We start from the raw sequence: 13,611 nt of genomic DNA, 5'->3' as shown, positions 1-13,611 counted from the left end.
ATGAGTTATATTCTCAACTTGTTGATCAGGATGGAGGAAGCCATTCCACTGTGACTGAATATTCTGAGGTTGGGATCTCCAGAACCAGAGAGCAACAGTCTCCGAAATCTACAGACGCTGCAATGGAGGTATGCATCGCTTGTGCTTTAAAGCTAAAGTTTGTCTGACTTCAGCCAATTGTTCGAGTCTTGAAATATAGTACACCCAAGCCCAGCTTAGTGGGTGTGTGTCAGGTTTTACAATGATTGTGGGGACCCCGTAAAGTTATTTATTTTGTTTTTAAAAATACTATTTAATAACCTGTTTCATCATGAGTTTATTGAAATAATAACAGAAGTTGTATATACCCTTAGTCTTAAATAATCTACAACATTACCAGCCACTGCAGCTGTTAATTTGGGAGACGTTTAGGATATGTCGGGCACTGATGTGGTCCCTAACACATTATTGTTTTCATTAAACCTCAAATGAATAAAATGCTAGTCAAAAAAAGAACAAATGCATCACCATAAAAGTGATTTTGAATCGGCCATAGTGAGTGGATTCAACTGAGTTATGGAATTTTGTTGTTGTATATGGCTAAATCTTAAAATGCATAGAGATATACATTTGATGTTTGTTAATGAATTATATTCTCAACTTGTTGATCAGGATGGAGGAAGCCATTCCACTGTGACTGAATATTCTGAGGTTGGGATCTCCAGAACCAGAGAGCAACAGTCTCCGAAATCTACAGACGCTGCAATGGAGGTATGCATCGCTTGTGCTTTAAAACTACAGTTTGTCTGACTTCAGCCAATTGTTCGAGTCTTGAAATATAGTACACTCAAGCCCAGCTTAGTGGGTGTGTGTCAGGTTTTACAATGATTGTGGGGACCCCGTGAAGTTATTTATTTTGTTTTTAAAAATACTATTTAATAACCTGTTTCATCATGAGTTTATTGAAATAATAACAGAAGTTGTATATACCCTTAGTCTGAAATAATCTTCAACATTACCAGCCACTGCAGCTGTTAATTTGGGAGACGTTTAGGACATGTCGGGCACTGATGTGGTCCCTAACACATTATTGTTTTCATTAAACCTCAAATGAATAAAATGCTAGTCAAAAAAAGAACAAATGCATCACGATAAAAGTGATTTTGAATCGGCCATAGTGAGTGGATTCAACTGAGTTATGGAATTTTGTTGTTGTATATGGCTAAATCTTAAAATGCATAGAGATATACATTTGATGTTTGTTAATGAATTATATTCTCAACTTGTTGATCAGGATGGAGGAAGCCATTCCACTGTGACTGAATATTCTGAGGTTGGGATCTCCAGAACCAGAGAGCAACAGTCTCCGAAATCTACAGACGCTGCAATGGAGGTATGCATCGCTTGTGCTTTAAAGCTACAGTTTGTCTGACTTCAGCCAATTGTTCGAGTCTTGAAATATAGTACACCCAAGCCCAGCTTAGTGGGTGTGTGTCAGGTTTTACAATGATTGTGGGGACCCCGTAAAGTTATTTATTTTGTTTTTAAAAATACTATTTAATAACCTGTTTCATCATGAGTTTATTGAAATAATAACAGAAGTTGTATATACCCTTAGTCTGAAATAATCTTCAACATTACCAGCCACTGCAGCTGTTAATTTGGGAGACGTTTAGGACATGTCGGGCACTGATGTGATCCCTAACACATTATTGTTTTCATTAAACCTCAAATGAATAAAATGCTAGTCAAAAAGAGAACAAATGCATCACGATAAAAGTGATTTTGAATCTGCCATAGTGAGTGGATTCAACTGAGTTATGGAATTTTGTTGTTGTATATGGCTAAATCTTAAAATGCATAGAGATATACATTTGATGTTTGTTAATGAATTATATTCTCAACTTGTTGATCAGGATGGAGGAAGCCATTCCACTGTGACTGAATATTCTGAGGTTGGGATCTCCAGAAACAGAGAGCAACAGTCTCCGAAATCTACACACGCTGCAATGGAGGTATGCATCGCTTGTGCTTTAAAGCTGCAGTTTATCTGACTTCAGCCAATTGTTCGAGACTTGAAATACAGTCCAGCCCAGCCCAGCTTAGTGTGTGTGTGTGTCAGGTTTTACAATGTTTGTGGGGACCCCGTAAAGTTATTTATTTTGTTTTTAAAAATACAATTTAATAACCTGTTTCATCATGAGTTTATTGCAATAATAACAGAAGTTGTATATACCCTTAGTCTTAAATAATCTACAACATTACCAGCCACTGCAGCTGTTAATTTGGGAGACGTTTAGGACATGTCGGGCACTGATGTGGTCCCTAACACATTATTGTTTTCATTAAACCTCAAATGAATAAAATGCTAGTCAAAAAAAGAACAAATGCATCACGATAAAAGTGATTTTGAATCGGCCATAGTGAGTGGATTCAACTGAGTTATGGAATTTTGTTGTTGTATATGGCTAAATCTTAAAATGCATAGAGATATACATTTGATGTTTGTTAATGAATTATATTCTCAACTTGTTGATCAGGATGGAGGAAGCCATTCCACTGTGACTGAATATTCTGAGGTTGGGATCTCCAGAACCAGAGAGCAACAGTCTCCGAAATCTACAGACGCTGCAATGGAGGTATGCATCGCTTGTGCTTTAAAGCTACAGTTTGTCTGACTTCAGCCAATTGTTCGAGTCTTGAAATATAGTACACCCAAGCCCAGCTTAGTGGGTGTGTGTCAGGTTTTACAATGATTGTGGGGACCCCGTAAAGTTATTTATTTTGTTTTTAAAAATACTATTTAATAACCTGTTTCATCATGAGTTTATTGAAATAATAACAGAAGTTGTATATACCCTTAGTCTGAAATAATCTTCAACATTACCAGCCACTGCAGCTGTTAATTTGGGAGACGTTTAGGACATGTCGGGCACTGATGTGATCCCTAACACATTATTGTTTTCATTAAACCTCAAATGAATAAAATGCTAGTCAAAAAGAGAACAAACGCATCACGATAAAAGTGATTTTGAATCTGCCATAGTGAGTGGATTCAACTGAGTTATGGAATTTTGTTGTTGTATATGGCTAAATCTTAAAATGCATAGAGATATACATTTGATGTTTGTTAATGAATTATATTCTCAACTTGTTGATCAGGATGGAGGAAGCCATTCCACTGTGACTGAATATTCTGAGGTTGGGATCTCCAGAAACAGAGAGCAACAGTCTCCGAAATCTACACACGCTGCAATGGAGGTATGCATCGCTTGTGCTTTAAAGCTGCAGTTTATCTGACTTCAGCCAATTGTTCGAGACTTGAAATACAGTCCAGCCCAGCCCAGCTTAGTGTGTGTGTGTGTCAGGTTTTACAATGTTTGTGGGGACCCCGTAAAGTTATTTATTTTGTTTTTAAAAATACTATTTAATAACCTGTTTCATCATGAGTTTATTGCAATAATAACAGAAGTTGTATATACCCTTAGTCTTAAATAATCTACATTACCAGCCACTGCAGCTGTTAATTTGGGAGACGTTTAGGACATGTCGGGCACTGATGTGGTCCCTAACACATTATTGTTTTCATTAAACCTCAAATGAATAAAATGCTAGTCAAAAAAAGAGCAAATGCATCACGATAAAAGTGATTTTGAATCGGCCATAGTGAGTGGATTCAACTGAGTTATGGAATTTTGTTGTTGTATATGGCTAAATCTTAAAATGCATAGAGATATACATTTGATGTTTGTTAATGAATTATATTCTCAACTTGTTGATCAGGATGGAGGAAGCCATTCCACTGTGACTGAATATTCTGAGGTTGGGATCTCCAGAACCAGAGAGCAACAGTCTCCGAAATCTACAGACGCTGCAATGGAGGTATGCATCGCTTGTGCTTTAAAGCTACAGTTTGTCTGACTTCAGCCAATTGTTCGAGTCTTGAAATATAGTACACCCAAGCCCAGCTTAGTGGGTGTGTGTCAGGTTTTACAATGATTGTGGGGACCCCGTAAAGTTATTTATTTTGTTTTTAAAAATACTATTTAATAACCTGTTTCATCATGAGTTTATTGAAATAATAACAGAAGTTGTATATACCCTTAGTCTGAAATAATCTTCAACATTACCAGCCACTGCAGCTGTTAATTTGGGAGACGTTTAGGACATGTCGGGCACTGATGTGATCCCTAACACATTATTGTTTTCATTAAACCTCAAATGAATAAAATGCTAGTCAAAAAGAGAACAAATGCATCACAATAAAAGTGATTTTGAATCTGCCATAGTGAGTGGATTCAACTGAGTTATGGAATTTTGTTGTTGTATATGGCTAAATCTTAAAATGCATAGAGATATACATTTGATGTTTGTTAATGAATTATATTCTCAACTTGTTGATCAGGATGGAGGAAGCCATTCCACTGTGACTGAATATTCTGAGGTTGGGATCTCCAGAAACAGAGAGCAACAGTCTCCGAAATCTACACACGCTGCAATGGAGGTATGCATCGCTTGTGCTTTAAAGCTGCAGTTTATCTGACTTCAGCCAATTGTTCGAGACTTGAAATACAGTCCAGCCCAGCCCAGCTTAGTGTGTGTGTGTGTCAGGTTTTACAATGTTTGTGGGGACCCCGTAAAGTTATTTATTTTGTTTTTAAAAATACTATTTAATAACCTGTTTCATCATGAGTTTATTGCAATAATAACAGAAGTTGTATATACCCTTAGTCTTAAATAATCTACAACATTACCAGCCACTGCAGCTGTTAATTTGGGAGACGTTTAGGACATGTCGGGCACTGATGTGGTCCCTAACACATTATTGTTTTCATTAAACCTCAAATGAATAAAATGCTAGTCAAAAAAAGAGCAAATGCATCACGATAAAAGTGATTTTGAATCGGCCATAGTGAGTGGATTCAACTGAGTTATGGAATTTTGTTGTTGTATATGGCTAAATCTTAAAATGCATAGAGATATACATTTGATGTTTGTTAATGAATTATATTCTCAACTTGTTGATCAGGATGGAGGAAGCCATTCCACTGTGACTGAATATTCTGAGGTTGGGATCTCCAGAACCAGAGAGCAACAGTCTCCGAAATCTACAGACGCTGCAATGGAGGTATGCATCGCTTGTGCTTTAAAGCTACAGTTTGTCTGACTTCAGCCAATTGTTCGAGTCTTGAAATATAGTACACCCAAGCCCAGCTTAGTGGGTGTGTGTCAGGTTTTACAATGATTGTGGGGACCCCGTAAAGTTATTTATTTTGTTTTTAAAAATACTATTTAATAACCTGTTTCATCATGAGTTTATTGAAATAATAACAGAAGTTGTTTATACCCTTAGTCTTAAATAATCTACAACATTACCAGCCACTGCAGCTGTTAATTTGGGAGACGTTTAGGACATGTCGGGCACTGATGTGGTCCCTAACACATTATTGTTTTCATTAATCCTCAAATGAATAAAATGCTAGTCAAAAAAAGAACAAATGCATCACGATAAAAGTGATTTTGAATCGGCCATAGTGAGTGGATTCAACTGAGTTATGGAATGTTGTTGTTGTATATGGCTAAATCTTAAAATGCATAGAGATATACATTTGATGTTTGTTAATGAATTATATTCTCAACTTGTTGATCAGGATGGAGGAAGCCATTCCACTGTGACTGAATATTCTGAGGTTGGGATCTCCAGAAACAGAGAGCAACAGTCTCCGAAATCTACAGACGCTGCAAAGGAGGTATGCATCGCTTGTGCTTTAAAGCTGCAGTTTATCTAACTTCAGCCAATTGTTCGAGACTTGAAATACAGTACAGCCCAGCCCAGCTTAGTGGGTGTGTGTCAGGTTTTACAATGTTTGTGGGGACCCCGTAAAGTTATTTATTTTGTTTTTAAAAATACTATTTAATAACCTTTTTCATCATGAGTTTATTGAAATAATAACAGAAGTTGTATATACCCTTAGTCTGAAATAATCTACAACATTACAAGCCACTGCAGCTGTTAATTTGGGAGACGTTTAGGACATGTCGGGCACTGATGTGGTCCCTAACACATTATTGTTTTCATTAAACCTCAAATGAATAAAATGCTAGTCAAAAAAAGAACAAATGCATCACGATAAAAGTGATTTTGAATCGGCCATAGTGAGTGGATTCAACTGAGTTATGGAATTTTGTTGTTGTATATGGCTAAATCTTAAAATGCATAGAGATATACATTTGATGTTTGTTAATGAATTATATTCTCAACTTGTTGATCAGGATGGAGGAAGCCATTCCACTGTGACTGAATATTCTGAAGTTGGGATCTCCAGAACCAGAGAGCAACAGTCTCCGAAATCTACAGACGCTGCAATGGAGGTATGCATCGCTTGTGCTTTAAAGCTAAAGTTTGTCTGACTTCAGCCAATTGTTCGAGTCTTGAAATATAGTACACCCAAGCCCAGCTTAGTGGGTGTGTGTCAGGTTTTACAATGATTGTGGGGACCCCGTAAAGTTATTTATTTTGTTTTTAAAAATAGTATTTAATAACCTGTTTCATCATGAGTTTATTGAAATAATAACAGAAGTTGTATATACCCTTAGTCTTAAATAATCTACAACATTACCAGCCACTGCAGCTGTTAATTTGGGAGACGTTTAGGACATGTCGGGCACTGATGTGGTCCCTAACACATTATTGTTTTCATTAATACTCAAATGGATAAAATGCTAGTCAAAAAAAGAACAAATGCATCACGATAAAAGTGATTTTGAATCGGCCATAGTGAGTGGATTCAACTGAGTTATGGAATTTTGTTGTTGTATATGGCTAAATCTTAAAATGCATAGAGATATACATTTGATGTTTGTTAATGAATTCTCAACTTGTTGATCAGGATGGAGGAAGCCATTCCACTGTGACTGAATATTTTGAGGTTGGGATCTCCAGAACCAGAGAGCAACAGTCTCCGAAATCTACAGACGCTGCAATGGAGGTATGTATCGCTTGTGCTTTAAAGCTGCAGTTTATCTGACTTCAGCCAATTGTTCGAGACTTGAAATACAGTACAGCCCAGCCCAGCTTAGTGGGTGTGTGTCAGGTTTCACAATGTTTGTGGGGACCCCGTAAAGTATTTTTTTTTTTTTTTTTTAAATACTATTTGATAACCTGTTTCATCATGAGTTTATTGAAATAATAACAGAAGTTGTATAAACTCTTAGTCTGAAATAATCTACAACATTACCATCCACTGCAGCTTTTTATTTGGGGGACTTTCAGTACTTCCTGGCTCTCCTGGGGTCCATTGCACACTATATTGTTAGCAAACAAAATGGATAAAATACATCAAGATAAAGCGACTTGGCATCAGCTATACTGAGACAGTCAAACTGATAAAATAAATGTTCTCATGGATTGCTAATGCTTAAAAATTGGTAGAAAATCTGTAGCAAGTACAGTGAGGTGCAGAAGTATTTGCACTCCTTGTGAGTTCACCCCTTAAGTAAATAGAGGATTAAAATGTCATTCATAGATGCATTTCCACTTATGGAGATATAGTTTAAAAAAATAAATTAAAAAAACGCAACTGGCATTGTATGATTTTTCTATAATTCAATTATAATTTACTGGGGTTCATAAGTATTTGCCCCGCTCTCTGCTTCTATTACACAGGTGCTTGACAGCGATCCGACATTTACTTGCGGGGCGGGAATTTCTCCACAGCGGTGCTTCATGTCACACACAGGCACACAGAGGCCGATCAATTCATTCCACAAGCGTTCAGAATACATTAATTGCAAAACCGAAAAGGCGCGGTTCATAAAGGCGTATTGAACCGTACTGGCCGAACCATACGGTTCGGCTTTGAACCGCAAACCGTTGCACCACTAGTGACTGCGCTTCAAGTGTTCGTTCATAGCCGATGTGCTACCATGGTATGTGAGCCCAGCTTAGCAAAGAGTACACACGGTGGCACCCTCCATATTTTCCTTGAAATAATTCCAGGCTCTGGCTATTCTGGTCCGGTTTTTGGGCTTTTTGCCACTTTCAGGTGTTACCAATTCTGCCCTTTTGGTAATTGGCGGTGTTTTTAACTCCTCGCCGTACTGACAAGTGAACCAGTGATTCACTTGGTTCGTTGTCGTCTGTTCGTCTGATTTCCTCCTCCGGAAGGCGGCGGCGTGCATAAAAACACCGAGAGGCGTCGGATAGCTCTTTAGATACTTTTATTGACCAAAACAAAAATGTGGGGGATGCAGCCACTCAACTCCGCGATACCCACAAACTTTTCCAACTCCCTCTCTCTCGCTCCCTCTCTCTCGCTCGTCCACTTTCTTCCTATTTGCTCAATCTGACATTGGCGGTCACATTGAAATAACAGCGGCCCCCTTGGAGGTGCCAGTAACAACCGCTTGCATCGCGAGCGCCCGCCATTCTAAACTTTATCCGCATTAAAAAAAATTTTAACCCGTCATTACCCGTCGACGCAATTACGTCATCGATGACATCGACTAGTCGGGACGGCTCTAGTTATAACTATTGCTGATTCTCAGGGGTACAAATACTTATGAACCTCAATAAATTACAAATAAATTTAAAAAATTACACAATGTGAGTTCCGGATTTTTTTAGATTGTCTGTATAAGTGGAAATGCATCTATGATTGAAATATCAGACCTCTACCTATTTTGTAAGTGGATGCAAATACTTCTGCTCCTCATTGTAAATATTGTCAACCTAAATCTCAACTTGTTGACAGGACGTACAGTTGAATTTAAGTGAATCTCCGGAATTTGAGATGTCAAGCACCACCGAGCATTCCTCTCTAGGACCTACGAAGTCAGAAGTGAAGGTACTTTTTGTTTTTCAATGTTGGATATATACCGTTTTTGATATTTGTGTGTAGACCTCTTTCCTCTGTGACGGTATTCAGCAATTCATGGTTTCTTTGTTCTTTAGAAATTGGATTCAAACCATTCTTTTCCCATGGACAAAAAAAACCTGCACAATATGGGTTTGGTTAACTACACTGATTCTGATGAATCCCAGGAGCTATCCATAAATCTTTACCAAAGTACTATCCCAAAGCTCAGGAGAACTAAATGTATGCAGGTCAACAGCACACTTAGTCGTTATCAGGTATGTATTAGGTAGAAGTGTGCAAAATTTCCGATTCTTAGATTATTCGCGATTCGGCCGTGGAAGATTCGAGAACGATTCACAAACATCCAAATTCCGATTATTGAAATATGCCAAGTAAAGCAGAAGTACGACACACTCAGCGCGCCGCGCGGTCTTCGGTACGCAATTAGGGACGGAGCGAGAGTAGCTAAACATAATGCCTCTCATTACCCGGCCCCTCGGGTAACGCCAATGCTCAACTCACGGCTCTAGCTCAACTCATGCTACGAGATAAAAAAAACAACAACAACATACCTGACTGCTGCCGAAAAGCTGCTACAAGCCACATTATGTTACGGTAGATATCATTTATATAGGACTAGATGCATTATAGCTTCGGTATCGTTACCAGCACATCTAAAAAAAAACTAGATGCGGGCGTTAGTAACGGCCGCCATCTTAAAGCAGTACACTTCCCTGCAAGGCTGTTGTTGCGAACCTTCCAAGCGAACCTAATTAACTTTTTATCTAAAATACTCCTAAATCGGTAAAATATTGACTTGAATCTATCTTTAAAATAGTTTTAAAACTTTTACATGTTGAAAGTAGACAAAAGAGAAATTATGGAATAACAGGAGCAATTTTAACAACTTTAACGGTTGATTCACAACATTAAATTAATTGAAAGTAGTTTAAAGCTGCTGATATAGAATGGGGACTGGAGTTTTTTAATTTACTGTTATTTTTGTATATTTGTTTACTGCTATATGTTAACTTGATATTGAAACAGTAGTTTGGTTTAGCCTGAGAGGATTTTTGAACAATTTTGGAACTAATGTACAAAAGTAATTTAAAAAAAAAAAAAAAAAAAAAAAAAGAGTGGGGTGCATCAATAATCGTTTTATAATCGAATCTGAGCCTCTGAATCGTAATCAAATCGTTAGGTGCCCAAAGATTCCCAGCTCTAGTATTAGGAATTGTGTTGAGTCTTTTCATTGGTCGTCTGCCTTCTTTCCTTTATAAGTTTTTTTTTCTAGGTGGGAAATGAAATTGACGGTAATGGAGAGCTTCTTTACTCCACCTCAGAGGACAGTGGAGATGAATATATTCCAGGCACAAGTGAGGAATCAGATGAGAGTGAAGGTTTGCAATGTGTCGACTCTCTCGTTAAGAAGGATATCATCAAAGATTTGTTTCACCTTACAAATACCTCAAAAGCCTCCTCGATGCCATCTGTTATGCACGTTGATGGACCATCTCCTCAGCATATACCCAAACGTCAGTCCACCAAACGGAAACAAAAGTCACCCAAAAAAGGAAAAGGTAAGTTTCCTGAGATGTTTTTAATGTTGATTTCAATGTTTATTTCTCTAATTAACTTTTCAGATATACTGTATATATATTTTCATTTATTTTGGAAATGATATTGTGATGTGCTAGTACATTTACAGTGCTTGGGCTAGTTGACTGTGCACTACGCAACAGCCATATTTAGAACAGCGTGTCATGGACTAAATGACTTGACTAATTTGAAACAAATTTAATGATGAATGTTTGTTTTTGTAAAGGTCGACAACCGGTTAAAAAGAAGCCATGGAAGAAAGAGGTCTTGGCTGTTGAGAAGCATATGATGTCATTCATCACTACCTGCCGTGTTCCACGGAAGAGCGACTGCGATGACTGCCTTAAAAAGGAACAAGTAGCACTCAAAAACAGGCATTGGTCAGCAGTAAAATTTTACATTAAAAACAAGATCACAGATCTCAAAAGGAGAGTTTAGGGGGATGTAGGGGTTATATATGGTGACCCTTTTTATATTGCTATATGTGCTTTGTGACCATCTCTACAGACCTCCGTGAAGTTGCCCCATCAGATGAAAATTTATATAAAAATGATGGCAATAGTTTGTGCGTTTTTTTTTTTTTTTTGTGTCCTGCTATTGTTGCAATATTTCTCTTATAGGTTTGAGGTCAATCAACCTCCCATTTTGATTTAAAAAATGGTGTCAATTGTTTGTGCTGTAAAAAATTGTCGTTTGTGCTGCGATCGTTTTATAGATATTGAGATATTAATTTCGAGTGAAGACGTCATAACTCCCATGGCTGACGGAGCTTATCAACTCTCAATAACAGAGGGCTGTCCAAACAACTAGCACGAACGTATCAGGAACGAATGGCACTTCTGGTCCATTTTGCGGTTAATGAGGAGCTGAGGGTGACGTCATCACTCGTAATTCAAATCTCAAGCCCCCCCATTCACTACAAAATGGACCCGAATTCGTTTCTGCTCGTTATTGACACCCTCGTTATTGAGACTTGATACGCTCCGTGAGCCATGGGAGTTATGACATCCTCACTGGAAATTCATATCTAAATATATATAAAATGATACCAGCATAAACAACATTTTTTACAGCACAAATGATTGACATTTTCATATAAATTTGCGACTGATGGGGTGGAGGGACTTCACGGAGGTCTGTACAGATGGTCACAAAGCACATATAGCAATACACGAAGTGTCGTCCTTTTTTTTTTTTAACTTCTGTGTCATCCTTTTGAAGTTGTGCTGTGGCAATTGGGGTTCTTGCTTTTGCCAGTTTGCAATCGCGCTTTAGAAATTGGGGATCGTGTTGTGGCAGGTTGCATTCGTGCTTTTCTTTTGCAAAGTGTTTGGTCTTTTGCATATGCCATTGATAGTTAAGTTTGTGTATAACTGTTTGCACTTGTGTCGTCTGTTTTGAAGCGATACAGCAGTTAAGAGAGAATAAAGACGATGACTTACCTTGTGCATGTTGCACTTCACTGTTACTGGCTAAAACTTTTCGAACTATAACCCCCCCTTCGACTTGCGGTTTACGGTCAAGTGTTGCCTATCTATGGATTTTTAGAACCTAAAGTGCACTCCTGCGGCTAAAAGTCGAGTGCAGCCTATGTAAACAACCAATTATTTGTAAATATTGCTGATTGTTTGAACCCCAAACTTTTGAACCGTAGTGTACAGTCTGAAATTCCAGTAAATTTTTATCCAACATAAGGTAGAATTTAAACTGCAAATGTATCGTAATTAATGCAGTGATATACAATGATCCCTCGTTTTTCGTGGTTAAAGGGGATCCCCCCATTATAATCGAAATCGGCGAAGTAGATGTGTAGCTTATTTACATTAAAAAAAAAAAAAAATTCTTTTTTGTGTGTGTTCAATGCTTTTACTCAGATTTAGCATTGGAAAGAGTATAGTTTACTATAACAGTATAATTCTTTAAATTCTTCATTGACTGAGTCCTCTCAAATCAACTTGCTGTTTAGCAAGGAAATATCAGCGATGGACTGAGGGCGCAATGTAGCGAGGGATCACTGTAGTTCTTATATGGCTATGCAGTGATTTATTTGAGCAATGCTAGAACAACCTGTGCAAAGTTACTACAGAAATTGAATATCAGAAGTCCAAGACAAAGAATAACTTAATGCCAAGAGGAAAAAAAAAAAGTTTTAAGGCACATTCCATTAAAATATTATGTGTCAGTTTTGACACATCAATGGTCACTGAAGAAAATGCACATATAAAAAAAACTTAATACTACCTGGTCAATTAGTAGTTTTACGGCATGTTCTTCGGGTGACATAGAGTGGTTCCACAAAGTCACAATGATCTGACATTTGTGTGGGTGGTGTGCATTATTACCGTCCCCAGAAGTAGGCATGATCTGACGTTTTTCTAACTGGTACCCAGAAAGGGAGAAAAACAGATGGTGTGCATAGTTACTGACCCCAGAAGAAGGTATGATCTGACGTTTGTGTAAGCGGTACCAAGAAGAGAGGAAAAACCGGTCAGTGTGTAAAGTTACTGACCCCAGAAGTAAGTATGATCTGAGGTTTGTGTAAGCGGTACCCAGGAAGGGATAAAAAACAGGTATTGTGTATCGTTATTGACCCCATAAGTGACGAAAACGAAAAAATGTCCCCATAAGTCGGTCTGTAGTCAGGTCGATGCCTCTATACTTTGTCTAAATGGAAATTTAAAGTGATTTTTGCATTGTACAATTTTCGAGGATGCTCCCTGATTTTTTTCAGCTCTCTACGACATTCAGAAAGGGTGGTCCCCATAATGCACGGTCTTGTCAGGTGTCCCTACAATGACAGAAAAACAAGGCTGTGTGTGTGTGTGTGTGTGTGTGTGTGTGTGTGTGTGTGTGTGTGTGTGTGTGTGTGTGTGTGTGTGTGTGTGTGTGTGCGGGGTAGGTTGGGGTGTGGGGGGGTTATATGTGTCTGATGCTTTGGGACCGGTTATTTAATTTATTTATTTCCAGTCAACCAGCAGGCTGGGAAGATGAAGACAGAGAGTGATTGTGCAATGAAGAACTAAAACACAAGCAAAGATTGGATCCATGTGAAGGTTGCTGAAAGAAGATGCCTAATTGGGCACCAGAGGAATCACAAGTTGAATGAGAAACATTTCAACATTTCAAAAAGCTTTTACTTAATATAAACACATCAAGGAGAACATGAAATGATAAT

General features: G+C 38.0%; 1 protein-coding gene across 1 annotated transcript; it reads left to right on the top strand.

The window, feature by feature from the left end:
* The first annotated feature begins 6,330 nt into the window (after positions 1–6,330).
* Positions 6,331–11,786, top strand: LOC130919973 (uncharacterized). The gene is made up of 6 exons (XM_057842661.1): positions 6,331–6,351; positions 6,870–6,968; positions 8,733–8,825; positions 8,933–9,112; positions 10,132–10,417; positions 10,663–11,786. Exons 1-6 carry the CDS (start codon positions 6,346–6,348, stop codon positions 10,872–10,874), a joined length of 876 nt encoding a protein of 291 aa, XP_057698644.1. The 5' UTR covers positions 6,331–6,345; the 3' UTR covers positions 10,875–11,786.
* The last annotated feature ends 1,825 nt before the right edge of the window (positions 11,787–13,611 follow it).

Source organism: Corythoichthys intestinalis, chromosome 8, assembly GCF_030265065.1.
Source record: "Corythoichthys intestinalis isolate RoL2023-P3 chromosome 8, ASM3026506v1, whole genome shotgun sequence".
NCBI lineage: Eukaryota > Metazoa > Chordata > Actinopteri > Syngnathiformes > Syngnathidae > Corythoichthys > Corythoichthys intestinalis.
Note: the sequence above shows the minus strand (reverse complement) of the source record. Positions and strands in the feature narration are given on the sequence as shown.